At 40.0% G+C, this 14088-nt stretch overlaps 1 protein-coding gene across 1 annotated transcript in view; it reads right to left on the bottom strand.

The window, feature by feature from the left end:
* Positions 1-14088, bottom strand: part of LOC104411169 (threonine dehydratase biosynthetic, chloroplastic-like) — a 28624-nt gene that overhangs the window by 13430 nt on the left and 1106 nt on the right. Inside the window, exons 2-4 of the mRNA XM_010021525.1 lie at positions 7743-8085; positions 2599-2715; positions 1069-1310 (exon numbers count right to left, since the gene is read on the bottom strand). Coding sequence (XP_010019827.1) covers positions 1069-1310; positions 2599-2715; positions 7743-8085 — 702 coding nt within the window. The remainder of the gene's footprint in view (positions 1-1068; positions 1311-2598; positions 2716-7742; positions 8086-14088) is intronic.

The raw sequence follows: 14088 nt of genomic DNA, 5'->3' as shown, positions 1-14088 counted from the left end.
CCCTTGCTGACAGACAGGGCAGACCAACCCGCCCTGTGGATCACCTGCTGTTGGCAGAGCTAACAGTGTAGTTGAAGAGTACAGTTTTTAATATTGCCTTCCCGACAAGCCAGCTGGGAAAGAATTGAGGACTTTCTCCATTCTGCTCATCCTGGGATCCTCTTTCCAAGCACCATCACTCATTATTACGATGTTAAATGCAGTAGTGCCTAGGAGCTGAAGGGGAATGTGCACTCGCTGCAGTAGGTGCCGTACAAACACAAAGTGGTGGATGAAGCCTGCACAGAGGTGGTGACAGGGAGGGAGAATAACATTCCCGCTCAGTGCATCAGAGGGACTGCCAGCTGCCTCATGCTAATGATTCACCCCTCCATGCTTTTGGAAATCTCACTTGAAAAAAAGACAAGGAAAAAGAAAGAAAAAGGAAGGCAAAGGCAGAAGAGACTGCAAGAAAAAAAGGAAAAAAAGGGAAAATGGATCAGTTCTAAATATTTTTGTCTGTCTTATTCTAATCATGTTTTATTAGATCCATCTTGTTCAATAACCTCAAATACTTCAAACTTAAATTTATACTCATCCTTGCTACTTTAAATATATCTGTGAAGTAACCTCTTAATCACCTTTTTTCAAGGCAGAATCACGGTTTTGTCACTCACACCAGATATGTGAAAATTTCACAGCACTAACCTTCTTTTGCTCTACGTTGTGCCACTTAACCCTTTTCACTGAAGTAGCTTTTAGTTACTCTAATCCAAACAGAGACTAAAAATGAATACTAGCCTGAATGCTTTCCTACAGAGTTCATAAAGAGTTAGCATATATCCATTATCATGCCAGGCCTACTCAGGAAGTTTGCCTAATTTGGGGGAAGATTGTTTCATTTTGCTTTCCATCCCCAGCTGTCACAGAAAGATTCGTGATTTGTGCCTGGGAATATGTAACTGTCCATACTCCAGGTAATGGGAACATTTTGATGACCTGTGATCAAATTTTATTTAAAGTAACTTTTTTGCAGAGCTATACGAGTATCTAATCTAATCTTTCTAATCAGTCTGACTCTGCACTTACTCTTCAAGGTAGAGGTAACCATTCTCCTGTGCCAACCTTCTTGCGTGCGTCTGGGAATCCTTAGCTGTAGTGCCATAGGATATAACCATGGCACCATACTCACGGCACATTTTCACTCTGGCTGGGGATGTGCTGGTTGACATGATGACAAACACTGGAATACGGAGCTCTGAGGCATGGTAAGCAACAGCCATGGAAAAGTTACTGTCCGAAGCCACGATCACCCCCTTTCTTTGCTGATCCTGAAAAAACAGGGTTGTTTATTGCACATTATATGGTGTCACAAAGTTATCCCATATGATCCTGGATCACTCTAATGGTCTGACTTCCTTCTTTTCCTCTACTAGCTGGTCATATTATGGTATTATGATTCAATATATGCGTATCTGGTATGATCTAAGGACATACACGCAGAACTAAGACAGCACAAGATCAATCCCTGTTCCTACACTCCTCTGGTCTCAATTCTTGTTCCACTGGAATTAGCTGTAAAACTCCAGCTGATCTCAGTATCTGGCCCCTCAGAGCCTATATTTGGTCCCTCTTTCCTGCCTGTGTGAAATCAGTTCATTTCAGGTTTCCCTTTAACAGAAGAATTTATTCATCTTATTACAAAAGTGCAGGAATAACCACTGTTTCTGGGCTGCTGTATCATGCCAATTATAATTATTATTGCTGCAGAGACTCAATAACCTCCTACAGCAAATGATAAACAAGCTATTCATGTAATGATACTGAAATTCATTACAAAATCAACTGCTGATCCAGATTATTCTCATCACTCATTATAGTTCAATTTCATCATCACTTAAAGTTTGGTGGTTTCAACATGTCAGAACCATAGTAAGCATACAAACCCTTTCACCTAAATTCCACAGGAAAATGCTGATGTCTACATTTTTCAAACTTTTCTTTCAAATATTTTTAAGCATTTTATAAGCAATTGGCCAAGGGTAAGTAAAGTAGTATTTTACATTCAGATACTTCAGACCTATCTATGCTGTTCTGCATAATGGTTCAAAAGGCAAGAAACACAGTGATTCCATGTCCAATGCGGGTAAAAAATATCTTTTATTATTCTCCATCCATCTTTGTGAAGCAGACAGGCTGATAGAGTTGGGGTTGTTCAGCCTGCAGAAGAGAAGGCTCCAGGGAGACCTTAGGGCAGCCTTCTAGTGCCTAAAGGGGGCCTAAAAGAAATCTGGAAAGGGACTTTTTACAAGGGCGTGTAGTGACAGGGCAAAGGGCTTTAAACTGAAAAGAGAGTAGATTTAGATTAGATATTAGGAAAAAAAAAGTCTTTATTATGAGGGAACCGGTTGCCCAGAGGAGTTGTGGCTGCTCCATCCCTGTCAGTGTTCAAGGCCAGGTTGGATGGGGCATTGAGCAACCTGGTCTAGTGGAAGGTGTCCCTGCCCATGGCAGGGGTTGGAACAAGATTGATTTTTAAGGTCCCTTCCAACCCAAACCATTCTACGAGTCTATGATTCTACGATCTACTTCTTTTTTAATGTTGACATTTTGTTATACCTGAGGCAGTGATGTCAGAAGATATATTACACCTCGTTCCTTCACAGATCCTGTGTACTGGAGAAACTCCTTCTTTAGGTAGATGTCCATTCCATACTGCTTGGATAGCCTAGAATACTGGAGTATAGAAATGTTATTATGGCAATGCATCTAAAATTAAGAAAACTCTTCCACACCCCATCAGCTCCCTGGTGAGGCATGCATCCAGCTTCTATGTATGAGCTCTGAAATGTAAATTTCATAATGTGCTGCTTTAGAAAGCCGTGACAGTGTCACCTACCAGATTCTTCCAGTTTATGGAAGTAATTTTCAAACATGCGGTAGTGAAATATGTACCCCAAGCCATTATGAATTCTGAAAACAGTACTTTTTTTAGTCTTAGTGTTCAAATACATATATTAAAATAAGTATTTTCAATTATTTAAAGAAACAGCCTATGGTCTGATATTTTAGCACTTGTCAGAACTGGATACTGAATACCCCAAACATAAGGTCATCTCCTAAATACAAAAGCAGACAGAAAACTCCTCCTGTTGCAGCTCTGTTATGATTTCTGATGCTGAATCAGTACTGAATATTGTCCATTTTGCACCCTAAGGCCAGTGCAACATTAGTAAAGATGTCTCTTATTTGAAGAATGATGGAAACAGTAAAAAGCATTGCCCAGGAGTGGAAGCATAAGCAGCAGCTGTTTGAATCTGTTCAGTATTTGGGACAGAAAGCACCCCTGAGCTGAGCAGAATTAGCAGGCAGAGTACATGCGATGCAGTGTCCAAATGCATGACTTTTTATATCATTTTTAATGACAAAACTTTTATCAATTTTTATAGTAATACACTCACAGCATACGTTACCATAATAATCTTCTATTACCACATTATCTAAACCAAGAGTTTCAAACAAGATAACCTGTGAAATAGACCTGCACTAAGCCTGTGGGTTCCAGTTCCCTAGGCTTACTGTGCCTCTATTTAGTAATTGGCTCTATCTTTTCTGCTGACTATCAAAGTAAATGAGGACCTAAGGATCTAGGGGATCAAGCCCTCATTCATGATAATTCACAGAGAGACACATTAAAAGACAGCATGACAATATATTTTAAATATTTATCTCAAGAAGTATCTGGTAGCGTCATGCATACAGTGTATAATGTACAGAGTAATATGTACTGACATATTTTTTAGACTGTGGGACTTTGAAAGTGAATTTATATAAACTAAGTATATCTGAAACAGATACTTGCTTTAAGGTCTACAATTAGCTAAATATTTCAGATGACTGTTCCAAGGCTTTTTAGTGGATTTACAAGCATATGTTAACTTCCTCACCCATAGGTGGGGCCAGATTCTCTATTTTCTCTCTGAAAATCCTGCAACAGGAGCTACCACTTGCTGCTCCTTCACAAACCTGGCTCCAGAACTGAAAGAGTGGAAAGTGCTTAGTACACTAATAAGATAACAGTTTCTATCCTAAACAGCCTATGCCAAACAGAACAAGAACACTAGACAAGAAACACTACCTCATTGGTTCTTTACACACTGTACTAGATTTATCATGTTTGGTTTTGTAGAAAATCTTGGATTCCTGACTGAACAATAAGAAAAAGATTTAAAGGAAATTGATCTTGTGCCTTTATAAAGCTGCTGAGTTTCCTACATTTAAAAATGTGTCATTAAGTTACTCTTTACCACTCAGGTGGTGTACTTCAGATTATTATTATTTTTCTTTAATTTTGATATTCAATATTTTAACTCTTTAGGTTTTCCTTTTCTGCTTCCTTTAACAGAGGCTTTCTTTCATGTAACCTAAATATAGCAATTAATTCTAACAAAGGAGGTGTCAATGCTGTGTTCAGCTGTACTGTCCTGATGCATGACCTTGTAAGACTCACTGAACCAGCCTCTAAGTTTTCCCTTTTGTCACTGTCATCTTATCTAAGGACTACAGATAAAACATAGAATGCACAGCACAGCCTCCATTTGTTATCCAACACAACTAACACAAAACAACCCTTAAAGCTGTTGAAGTTCCTACATCAGTAATCAAACCAATTGCCCAAGTTAATGCTAATTCCTTGTTTCCCTATACTGAGTACCTCTGTAACATCTCTTACAAGCCATATCTCAGTTCCAGGGAAACTCCTGCATAAGGATCCAGGGCACTCCATTTATGATCTTACCTGCAGATAGGAATTACCCTGCAATGTATTTCTCCATTCAATTAACTGAATGGCTTATAGTTATACTTGCTTTTTTAATCCAAACGCCCCTGAAAGGGGCTCTTACCTTTCAGCAATGAGTTAAAATAAAGATTATCTGTGTTTTTCCTGACACCACTTCGTGCTTTCAATACATATGCATGAAACATATACTAATGACTTCTGTGGGAATATTACTTTGAATAGCAACAGTCATGGGTTATTTTCACACTAAAACAACTGGGGATATAAGTTTTCCACCAATCATCCCAAAAGCATAGTTCATAAAAAGAGACTGAAGAAAGTTAGCCTGTTTAGCTTTGCACAGTAAATGCAGAAAGAGGATATAGCCAGGTTGCATAAACCCGCCAGGGACACCCAAGAGAAAAGAACTATTCAAGTTGAGGGGTGTTGTGGTTTAACTGCAGCTGGCAACTAAGCACTACATAGCCACTCGCTTACTCCACACCCCAGCCAAGTGGGAGAATTGGAGGGGTAAAAGTGAGAAAAGTGGGATGAGAGCAGTTTAACAATGTAAAAAAAAAAAAAAAAAAAAAAGAGATTAAAAGGAAAATAAAGAGAGAAAGATAAAACCCAACAAAGACAAGTGACACAAATGAAAACAACTGCTCGCCACCAACCCTCTGATGCCCAGCCAGCCCCTGAACAGTGGCCCCATGGCCACCCTTCCCGCTAGTTTTGCTGCTGAGCCTGATGCCATATGGTCTGGGATATCCCTTGAGTCAGCTGGGGTCAGCTGTCCTGGCTGTGACCCCTCCCAGCTTCTTGTGCACCCCCAGCCTACTGCTGGTGGGGTGAGGTGAGAAGAACAAAGGTCTTGACTTAGCGTGAGTACTGCTCAGTGATAACAAAAACATCCCTGTGTTATCAACATGGTTTCCAGCACAAATCCAAAACATAGCCCATACTAGCTACTATGGAGAAAATTAACTCTACCCCAGCAAAAACTAGCACAAGGGGTAAAGCTGCCTGAGAACAAATGGTGTGAATTGATCAAAGAGATCATAACTACTTGTGGGCAAGAGCATGATCAGTTTACAGAAAATTTCATATTACATGGAAGCCTGTAGGAGCAAAAGATGGACTCAGTGGTGCAGAGTCACTTTTCCTGCATTAGGATGTGTTGATTGATTAATTTTCAGAGTGGAAGCCATACCTTGGGAGCATGTAGATGGTTCAGGGGATGGGGCCAAGGTGCACTTTATTAGTTTTGAGCTGTTGTTCTGATCCATCTGAGCTGAAGGTGCGAATGAGGTCCTTCAATGACCCACATGGCCAAGGCTCCTGCAATTTCACACTGGCAGATATACAGAAGCAGTATCCTTTAACTGTTTGTCAGAAGTGCATGATGCCATGAGCTGCAGGGAAGGGATGTTCCAGTCTATCGAAGGGTACAGAGCTAGCTAGTTCTGCTTTTTTAATTAAGCTGTGACACTCTCACTCTCCCATCCACAGACCTACCTTTGTACAGCAAGATTAAAGCCATCTAACAAATATGACCTGAGTTGTCAAACGCCAAGAGGTGCAGTGTTCACTAACTGCAATATAAATGCAACTTTTTTCTTTCTGGGACAGTCCTTCAACAAAAGCAGAAGATTGACACTACTGTCTAGAGCACCATCTGTGCTCTCAAGCATCACAGTCTGAGAGTTTTGGTGACAGACGATGCAACTTGCAGAGTTTGGTACACTTCCTCTGTTTGCCCCTCTGGCCACCCATGCTGCACGTGTGTTTGCTTACTCCCCCGACTGCCTTCCCAAGCAAGCCAACTTCTCCACTCTGAAAGGAAATCCAGGTACACCCAGCAGAATGGTTTACTCCTGAGTCACTCTGAACATACATGAAATATATGAATGCAAAATGCATCCAGTTTCACTCCCTGTACTCTGGCCAACACTACCCTGCAAGATTTCTGTGCCACCTTATGCCCCAAATGGTCTTGTACCATGCCCTTTGTCACAAGACACATTTCTTCAGTAGTATGCTACAAAAATCACAGCTACTCTTATTTTGGGAACTCTACGCTAAAAAAGAACCCCCAAAAGCAATTATGGTATCCCTGGAGTAGCAGGCACTATCTGGGAACCAGTAGAACTACTGCTCCTTGCAGACCCAACCACTTTGCTCCAGGGACTGTTAACCCCAAGCAGGGGTTCAGATACCAAGGTCCTTTTGTGTGCAGGCTAGAAAGACAATCCATAGGCAGTGAGGCTGGCAGGTGCTTCAGGTCAGCATCAGGAGAGCAATTTGGGGCTGCTGCTGTGAATTGCCATTTGGCAAAGACACTCTTTTCACCCTTTCTTACAGGAAAAAGGTTAGCCAAAGAGTGCCTACAGTAGCCTTCATGAAGAGCTTCCCACAGTAGAAATACACCACAAATTAAATAGCTTGCCACTGTCCTTCTCCTACAGCTTAGCAAATGTTTATATGTCTATGGTAATTCTACATTTGTGCGTGTGTGTCGTTTTCAAGACACGTATGGCAGAACCATCTGGTTACAGAACATAGTCAGCCTTGCTAGGTTGGCCAGGCCAGGAAGGAAAATCTGTACCTTCAATCTCTCCAAACATGAAGGCTGGTTCTAAACCAGACCCTCCCACCAGACTGCTTACCCAAACACTGATAGTCTGCATCTCCAACTCAGGTTCCTTGTACCAAGAGATTTTCACTGGGAGCATAACACCACAGTGCAGTAAGTCTATGTCTAATGAGGTTTATCCTTTGTTTACAGGTCACTGCAATCTTTGAGTATTTACATTAATATAAACAGGTAAGAATAAAATTATTATTGACAGTTAACAATAACTAATATGAACATGAGTCATTGTACACAGATCTATCTGCTGCAACTCACACATTCCTTCATTTCTGATTAACTTTTATAAAGAAAAGAAAAGAAACATGCAAAGCCATAAAGACTCCCTACCATGCAGGGGGTTTTCTGAACACTGCACTGGATTTTGAAAGCTGCTGCACTAATATCTTCAAATCGAATCAGCTTGTTACAACTTGACAGGCTGGTCCTACTGCTTGACTGAGGGATGTGGGAAAGACCATCCCTAAGTAACTCCTCATTACGGCTCACGATCTTCATTTCCCAGGTCTTCACATCCCCGTTCAGGTAATCCTCCTCACCAAAATCCTTCAGTCTCTCAGGGTTGATAGAGGGTGGCTTCTGTCCAATAAGGCCATTTCTTATCGGCCCCTCCTTACAACAGTGAAGATCACAAACTGCTGGGGTATCTTGTTTCTTTATTTTACTGTCATCCCTACAAACAAATAAAAGAAACTTGTTAGGAAAGCTTGGATGATTAAAGGCTCGATACTTGGCATTTAGGAAGGATGCACATCTCAGTTGCTCTTTGCAAGCCTCAAATAGGCAGACTGAATTATTACTGTTGTATTACTTGTCATGTAGGTGGATTGAAGGCTACTGTAACTAGCCAGCTTTTAGAAAAGCCACAGGTAGCCTGGCATGTGGGCAAACTATGAAACTCTCATGGCCAAGAAAATAAGAAAGATCTAATCTGTGCAGTCAGGGCAGCCAGACCTTCCTCAGTACTCCGTTGCCAATGATCCTAGTTCAGTGTTTCCAAAAGTTTTGGAATAACTGGAATTGTATTTACTGTATGCAGCTCCATGTTTTTCAAAAAAGGCCAATAACTGCTGTAGACCATTTCCTTATGATATTAATAGCAGCATCAAGTGTCATTACATTGCACACAAGAGGTCTGCTTCTCTATTCTTGCCTACTTGCAGAGCGTACTCTCTACAGTCGACAGCTGCCTCACGATGGGAAGGAAGTTACTTTGATAAGGGATAACAATTATATCCTGCTACAGAGCTAAAGAACTGGGTCTCCTGATCTGTGAGTTGGGTAAAAGTACACGTAGATAAGATGATACCATGATTCCACACATTCCTTCTTTCTCAAGAAACTTTGGAGAGACAACACTACTACAAATATTTGCCAGTTTTCCCACCTTCAATTGCTTTACTCTATGGTCCACAGAGTTCAGGGGTTCACAAGGGATAATATGCAGTAGTGTAGGAGTCTGCAGTCGTACTAAAAAAATAAATGGAAAACTTCTGGGAATTCTGAGAATTTGCAGAGTAACATGGGGAAAAAGAAGCATTAAGCAGAAGGCCAGTGATTTGGAAGAGTGGATACTGCCCTGGTCTGTTGCTACGATTACACAGAGGATACAATCCTCTCTACATGAACGACTGTTGGGAAGAAGGGTCTTTCTGGAAAATGTACATGTTACATTATGTCAGAGATCATACCATCATCTCAAAAAAAAAAATTTACCATTTAAAAAAGATAATTTGGATTTAAATTATGCAGTTATCCATCAGCAAGGCTGGTTTTACAGCAGCAATCAGCACTGTAACATGCATTGTAGTAATTTCTAATGAAATCATTTAGAAATAGCTGCTTTTTGAGCAATTTGCCCCACTTTTGGCAGTGTCATCCTTTTTCTTTGTGGTCCTAATAATCTGTGCTAGTATCTCAGCTTCCTATTACACTTCTAGTTGTTCCACTGAGGCCTTACAATATATGTAACAATATGGACAATACAAAAGGCTGTTACTCGAATCAAGTAATATACCAGTAGCATCAGGATACCATTCTGTATAACCTCACAGGAGACGAAACAGGACATTTTTTGTAGCAAGGCCTTCTCTCTCCAAAATTTATGACATCAACACTAATTTTCTAAGATACAGTATTTACACAGTTGTAACTCGTTTATGTTGAAACTTGTGATTTAAAATATTTTCCCAATATCGTGTCTTTAAGCTGAAACACCCAAACATCAGGCATTCTGTCTTCACATTAAGTAGCTTATCAATATGTTCTATTCCATACTTTTCTGCATTTCTGTTGCTTTGGGGTTAGACGGTTGGAACGCTTCACAAAGATGTTAAGCTCCTAGTGTTTGCTTAATGCAAAGATAAGAATCATATTGGACTGTCTTCCCTTCAACTTATTACAGCAGATCCCCTAGCATAAATAACAGTTATCACCATCTGAGAGGCCACATTGCTGTTAAGAGTTCATTTCTTAGCTCCCCCCCAAAAGAAAACCATCTTCCATATTTTTGTCTTACTGAGTGGCATTTGAGAAAGCAGATAGATACATTCATGCTTTTTCCTTGCATCTGTTGCAATCAACTACAAAGTGCATTCAAAAAACTTAAACAAAAAAAAAACCAGCCAAAGATGACAACCAGAAGTCCACTGATGAAGTAAGATTCTCCTAGATCGTACAAACTGCAGTGTAACCCTTCACAACACTAGTGCCATTGACTATTTTTATCTGCAAATATAAGGACCAAAATGGGATGCTGATTTTTGGTCCTAGTCATAGACTTCGGGTTTTTTTGGCAGAACAAAAGAGGGAAGTAAATCAGATTCCCAGCCCTTAACCTGCAGCACTGCTTTTATAAACAGTGAGTACCAGGACACTGATGGAGACACCACTATTAGAATAAAAGAACAAAACTCAACCCAGCTGTAACATATTCATAGGCTTTTCAAGCTTGAGATAGGTTTAAAGACACCTGAAACATTACCATCTCAACGTTTAATGTGGAAACTATCATCCATTTGCATCTGAAAGTTCAGCAGCTTCATTAACAAAGGATTATTATAACACTATTGTATATGTGTGCATTACATATATTTACTTTAGATGGCTTTTTAATCTCCTTCTATGTACACATTTTTCATTTACATTAGCAAAGGACATTTTCCCCTCTTGAACCTGCCCAGGTGTGCCACAGATGCACTGACAACTCTCAAACTCCCGAGCTTATCAGTGGGTTGAGGTCTGAAAATCCATCAGAAACAGGCAGCTAGTAACCCTGTTGGATCATATGCATTTCTCTCGTCAAACACTGTTCATGTTTGGTGTAGATTTCTTTCGCAGGAACAGTCAAAGGCAGCAGGAAAGCATGCAAGTGCTCACAGAAGGACAGCACATGACTTTTCATGCACAGTAACAAAACATGGCTCCTATTCTAGCAGTCATGCTCACCACTCTGAGCCAATATAAATGCAAACCCAAGCATTATAAAACAGTGCTCCTTTCAAAAGGATTGCTTTTCCTTTTTTGGAGTTTGTGTAGGCAAGTTTTCATTAAAAAGTCTGTTTATTTCCAGCCATAAAACAAATATCCAACTGGCAAGCTTTGTTACATGCTTATAAATTACGACATTTTACCTTTAATGTGATTAGTAAAAGCAAACATGAAAAAACTGGTTATAAACCTACTTTTTCAAGAGCAGCTCCTCAGCATAACTGCAAAAAATAAAAGAGAATATTCATATGCAGACATTCCTTGAATAATTAAGGAACTGGAAAAGGTACCGTTTGTTTAAGCAGATAGCTTTACATAGCTTAAAGTCTCAAAGCCAATGCAAAGAGAGTGTGTGCTGAAACGTACTTTTAGAATGATAAAAAGCAACAACTCTTAGTGAATAATTTTTCAGTTTTCCAGGATTCTTTTATTCTTCTTTTAATATACTGATAATTTTCACCAAGTTAAATAACACTGGGGAGAATACATTTGGAAAAATAGTAATATGAATAAACTAATAAATTAATAAACTCAACAATAATAATTTTGGGAAGATAAAATGCAGTAGTAGTGTATACTATGCCTGAAGAAGACAATTGTTGCCTTCATTACAAGGAGAAAGAAATACCAATACAGTTTTACTGCAATGATGGGACAATTACATGTCCCCATCAAATGAAGCACACACAGACTGCCTTCCTCAGGATCCATGAAACAGACTAAACAGATTAAACTTATATACTGGATCTCTTCAGCTTCTAAAACCAAAGCAGCAAAAAAACCACAAAGTCATGGATGTCCAGTAAATAGCAGACTGCGAAGGATTAGTTTCTGTTTCACCCAGTATAAATGTTAGGGGGAGGTCATATGAAAGCATCAGATAGAAAATTTAAAAAATTCCCTTCTTACAAAAAATAAGTAGCTCACAGAACTCATTGCCACAGGATGCTATGACAGTAGTATAAATGACTTCCTAAAAAACTTGGGCGACTATATGAAAGTAGGTCTAAAAGTGATCAATAAACACATTCAAGAAGCAACCTGTGATTCCAAAAGCCCTTAAGCACCTATTTGGCAGACACCATGAAAACACAAGAGAGAAAGCATCTTAGGTGGATTTTATGTTTCTCCAATTTCTTGTCACTGGCCACCACACTACAGAGAAGTCATGGGGGTAGACTGCTCTTTGGTCTGACATTTTGATTTGCAGACATACCCAGTATCAGCATTTGACCCATTTGGTAGCTTTTACACCTCTTACAAAACGAGTCACAGGGACACATTTTGAGGCAGAAATGAAGTTGGAATTATGGATATACAATCCCATGTTACTGTGCTGCTTCAAGACAGAAATTCAAGTGTCACAAAAGGAAACAGAAATTGTAGTATAAGACTGCAAGTTTGGAGTATTTACTACAGCAAAAAGTGACCCCTTTAAAGTCACTTCTGCTTCATTTCTCAAAGCATTGAGCAGAGATGGGTCATATACTGGGGGGTGGGGGGGAAGGGAGGGGATGGAGGGTGATGAAGGAGGAGCAGCCTGATGGAGGTAGCAGTCTGCCTGGTTTATGACTGAGATGCGACTAAGGCTGGGATCTCCTCTCAAGGGAGTGAGAAAGCGGTAATCCCAGGATATGACAGAGGGCCCTTTCTCTCATCTAAATCCCTCTTTTACCCTGAACGTCCCCAGCTCCATTAATCCTTCTTATTCCATGTCTCCAGCCCTGTCTCCTCTGACCCTTCTGGATGCCTGAGCCTTCCACACCCCTCTAATACTTTCCCCGTTTGTTGCAATCCCCTTTCCCAGCAGCACCTAAGTATTCCTGTTCCATCCCAACTTCTCTTCTACCTTTTCTGCCCTCCTCCCCAAACACATCCAAATGTTGCAACAACAGCAATTCTTAAAAACATCTCAACAGCTTAATGAAAGACCGATGATGTAAAAATTGAGGCTTGCTGACATACAAATTGCAAGAAATATCATAATAGAGATCATCTTCACTGCTAGTAATTCTAGATTACTGCACTAGATAGTGTTTGAGTGTCCTCTGCAGCATTACAGGGTGACAAGTTAAGTCCCCCAGGCATGAGGAGAGAACATGCTGGATCACTCTCACAATACAGTTAAAACAGATCAAAGACAATACTGCACTCAAACATCACTTCCTCGAATTATTATTATTTTGTATAACACTGGTACTTAGAAACATACATTTGAGACTGTATCACTTCAACCAGCGGCAATGGAAATTTGGATGGATGGAAATTTAAAATGCCTCTCTGACATTTAAATATCCAAATTCTACACAGAGTCATTGTTCCTAAATCACATAGGAATCTCCGACACCTTCCCCTAAAGAGAAAGACAAAATCAGGAAATATTAGCTCAACTTTATTGATAGAAACTGGGGCACAGACAGATGGAGTGACTTGCCTAAGACTTCTGCAGGAAGTCTGTAGAAGGGCTACTTATGAGAGTGTCTTTAAGACAAAAAAGATCAGGCTTAGTTACTAGCATGTATGACACAAAAGTTTGGAGATGTATGCACTGTGGCCATTCAGCCTAGATAGGTACATAATAACCAAGCTTTGAAATAGAGCAGATGTTTATAACTCTACTCACCATGTAGAGGTCTGACAAAACCATGTGATGCTACACCAGCCACAAATGCAAAGAAAGTTCAGGCTCATGCAGGGAACAATCAAGCTGCATTATCACTTCCGATAAAATATCTCCTTACTTTCAGTAAGTCAGATTTACTAGAGCCTGAGCCTAGTACTATATCTGCCTTCATCTGTGGTCATAATCCATTGTCAGCCTTTTTCACACACTGTGGAAATGTCATTGCTTACTGCTGGCAATGGCAACTGTGTGTCAGCTGCTAAACAGATAATATGAGAAAGTAATCTGAATGCAGGAAGAACTCAGAAGGTCACCTCTCTTGGCTACCTCTGCTTCAACACCACCCCGTGTCCCTCAAACACCCACCACTGAGCAGTTCTTACAGGACATTCGCAGCTGTGTATGTCAAATGATCACTATCAAACATTGCGCACAGTTTGGCAGTTAAAATTCTTCAAGTAATTAGACATTTTTCCTCTATAAGTTAAATGTACTCTGAGTTTAGACATTCTCTGGTGATTAACAGATCTCTATAATTCATTTGTAATAAAGAACAAATAGCAT

This window comes from Nestor notabilis, unplaced genomic scaffold (assembly GCF_000696875.1).
Source record: "Nestor notabilis isolate BGI_N333 unplaced genomic scaffold, ASM69687v1 scaffold23739, whole genome shotgun sequence".
Classification (NCBI taxonomy): domain Eukaryota; kingdom Metazoa; phylum Chordata; class Aves; order Psittaciformes; family Psittacidae; genus Nestor; species Nestor notabilis.
The sequence above is the reverse complement of the archived record's forward strand: the minus strand, read 5'-3'. Positions and strand labels throughout refer to the sequence as shown.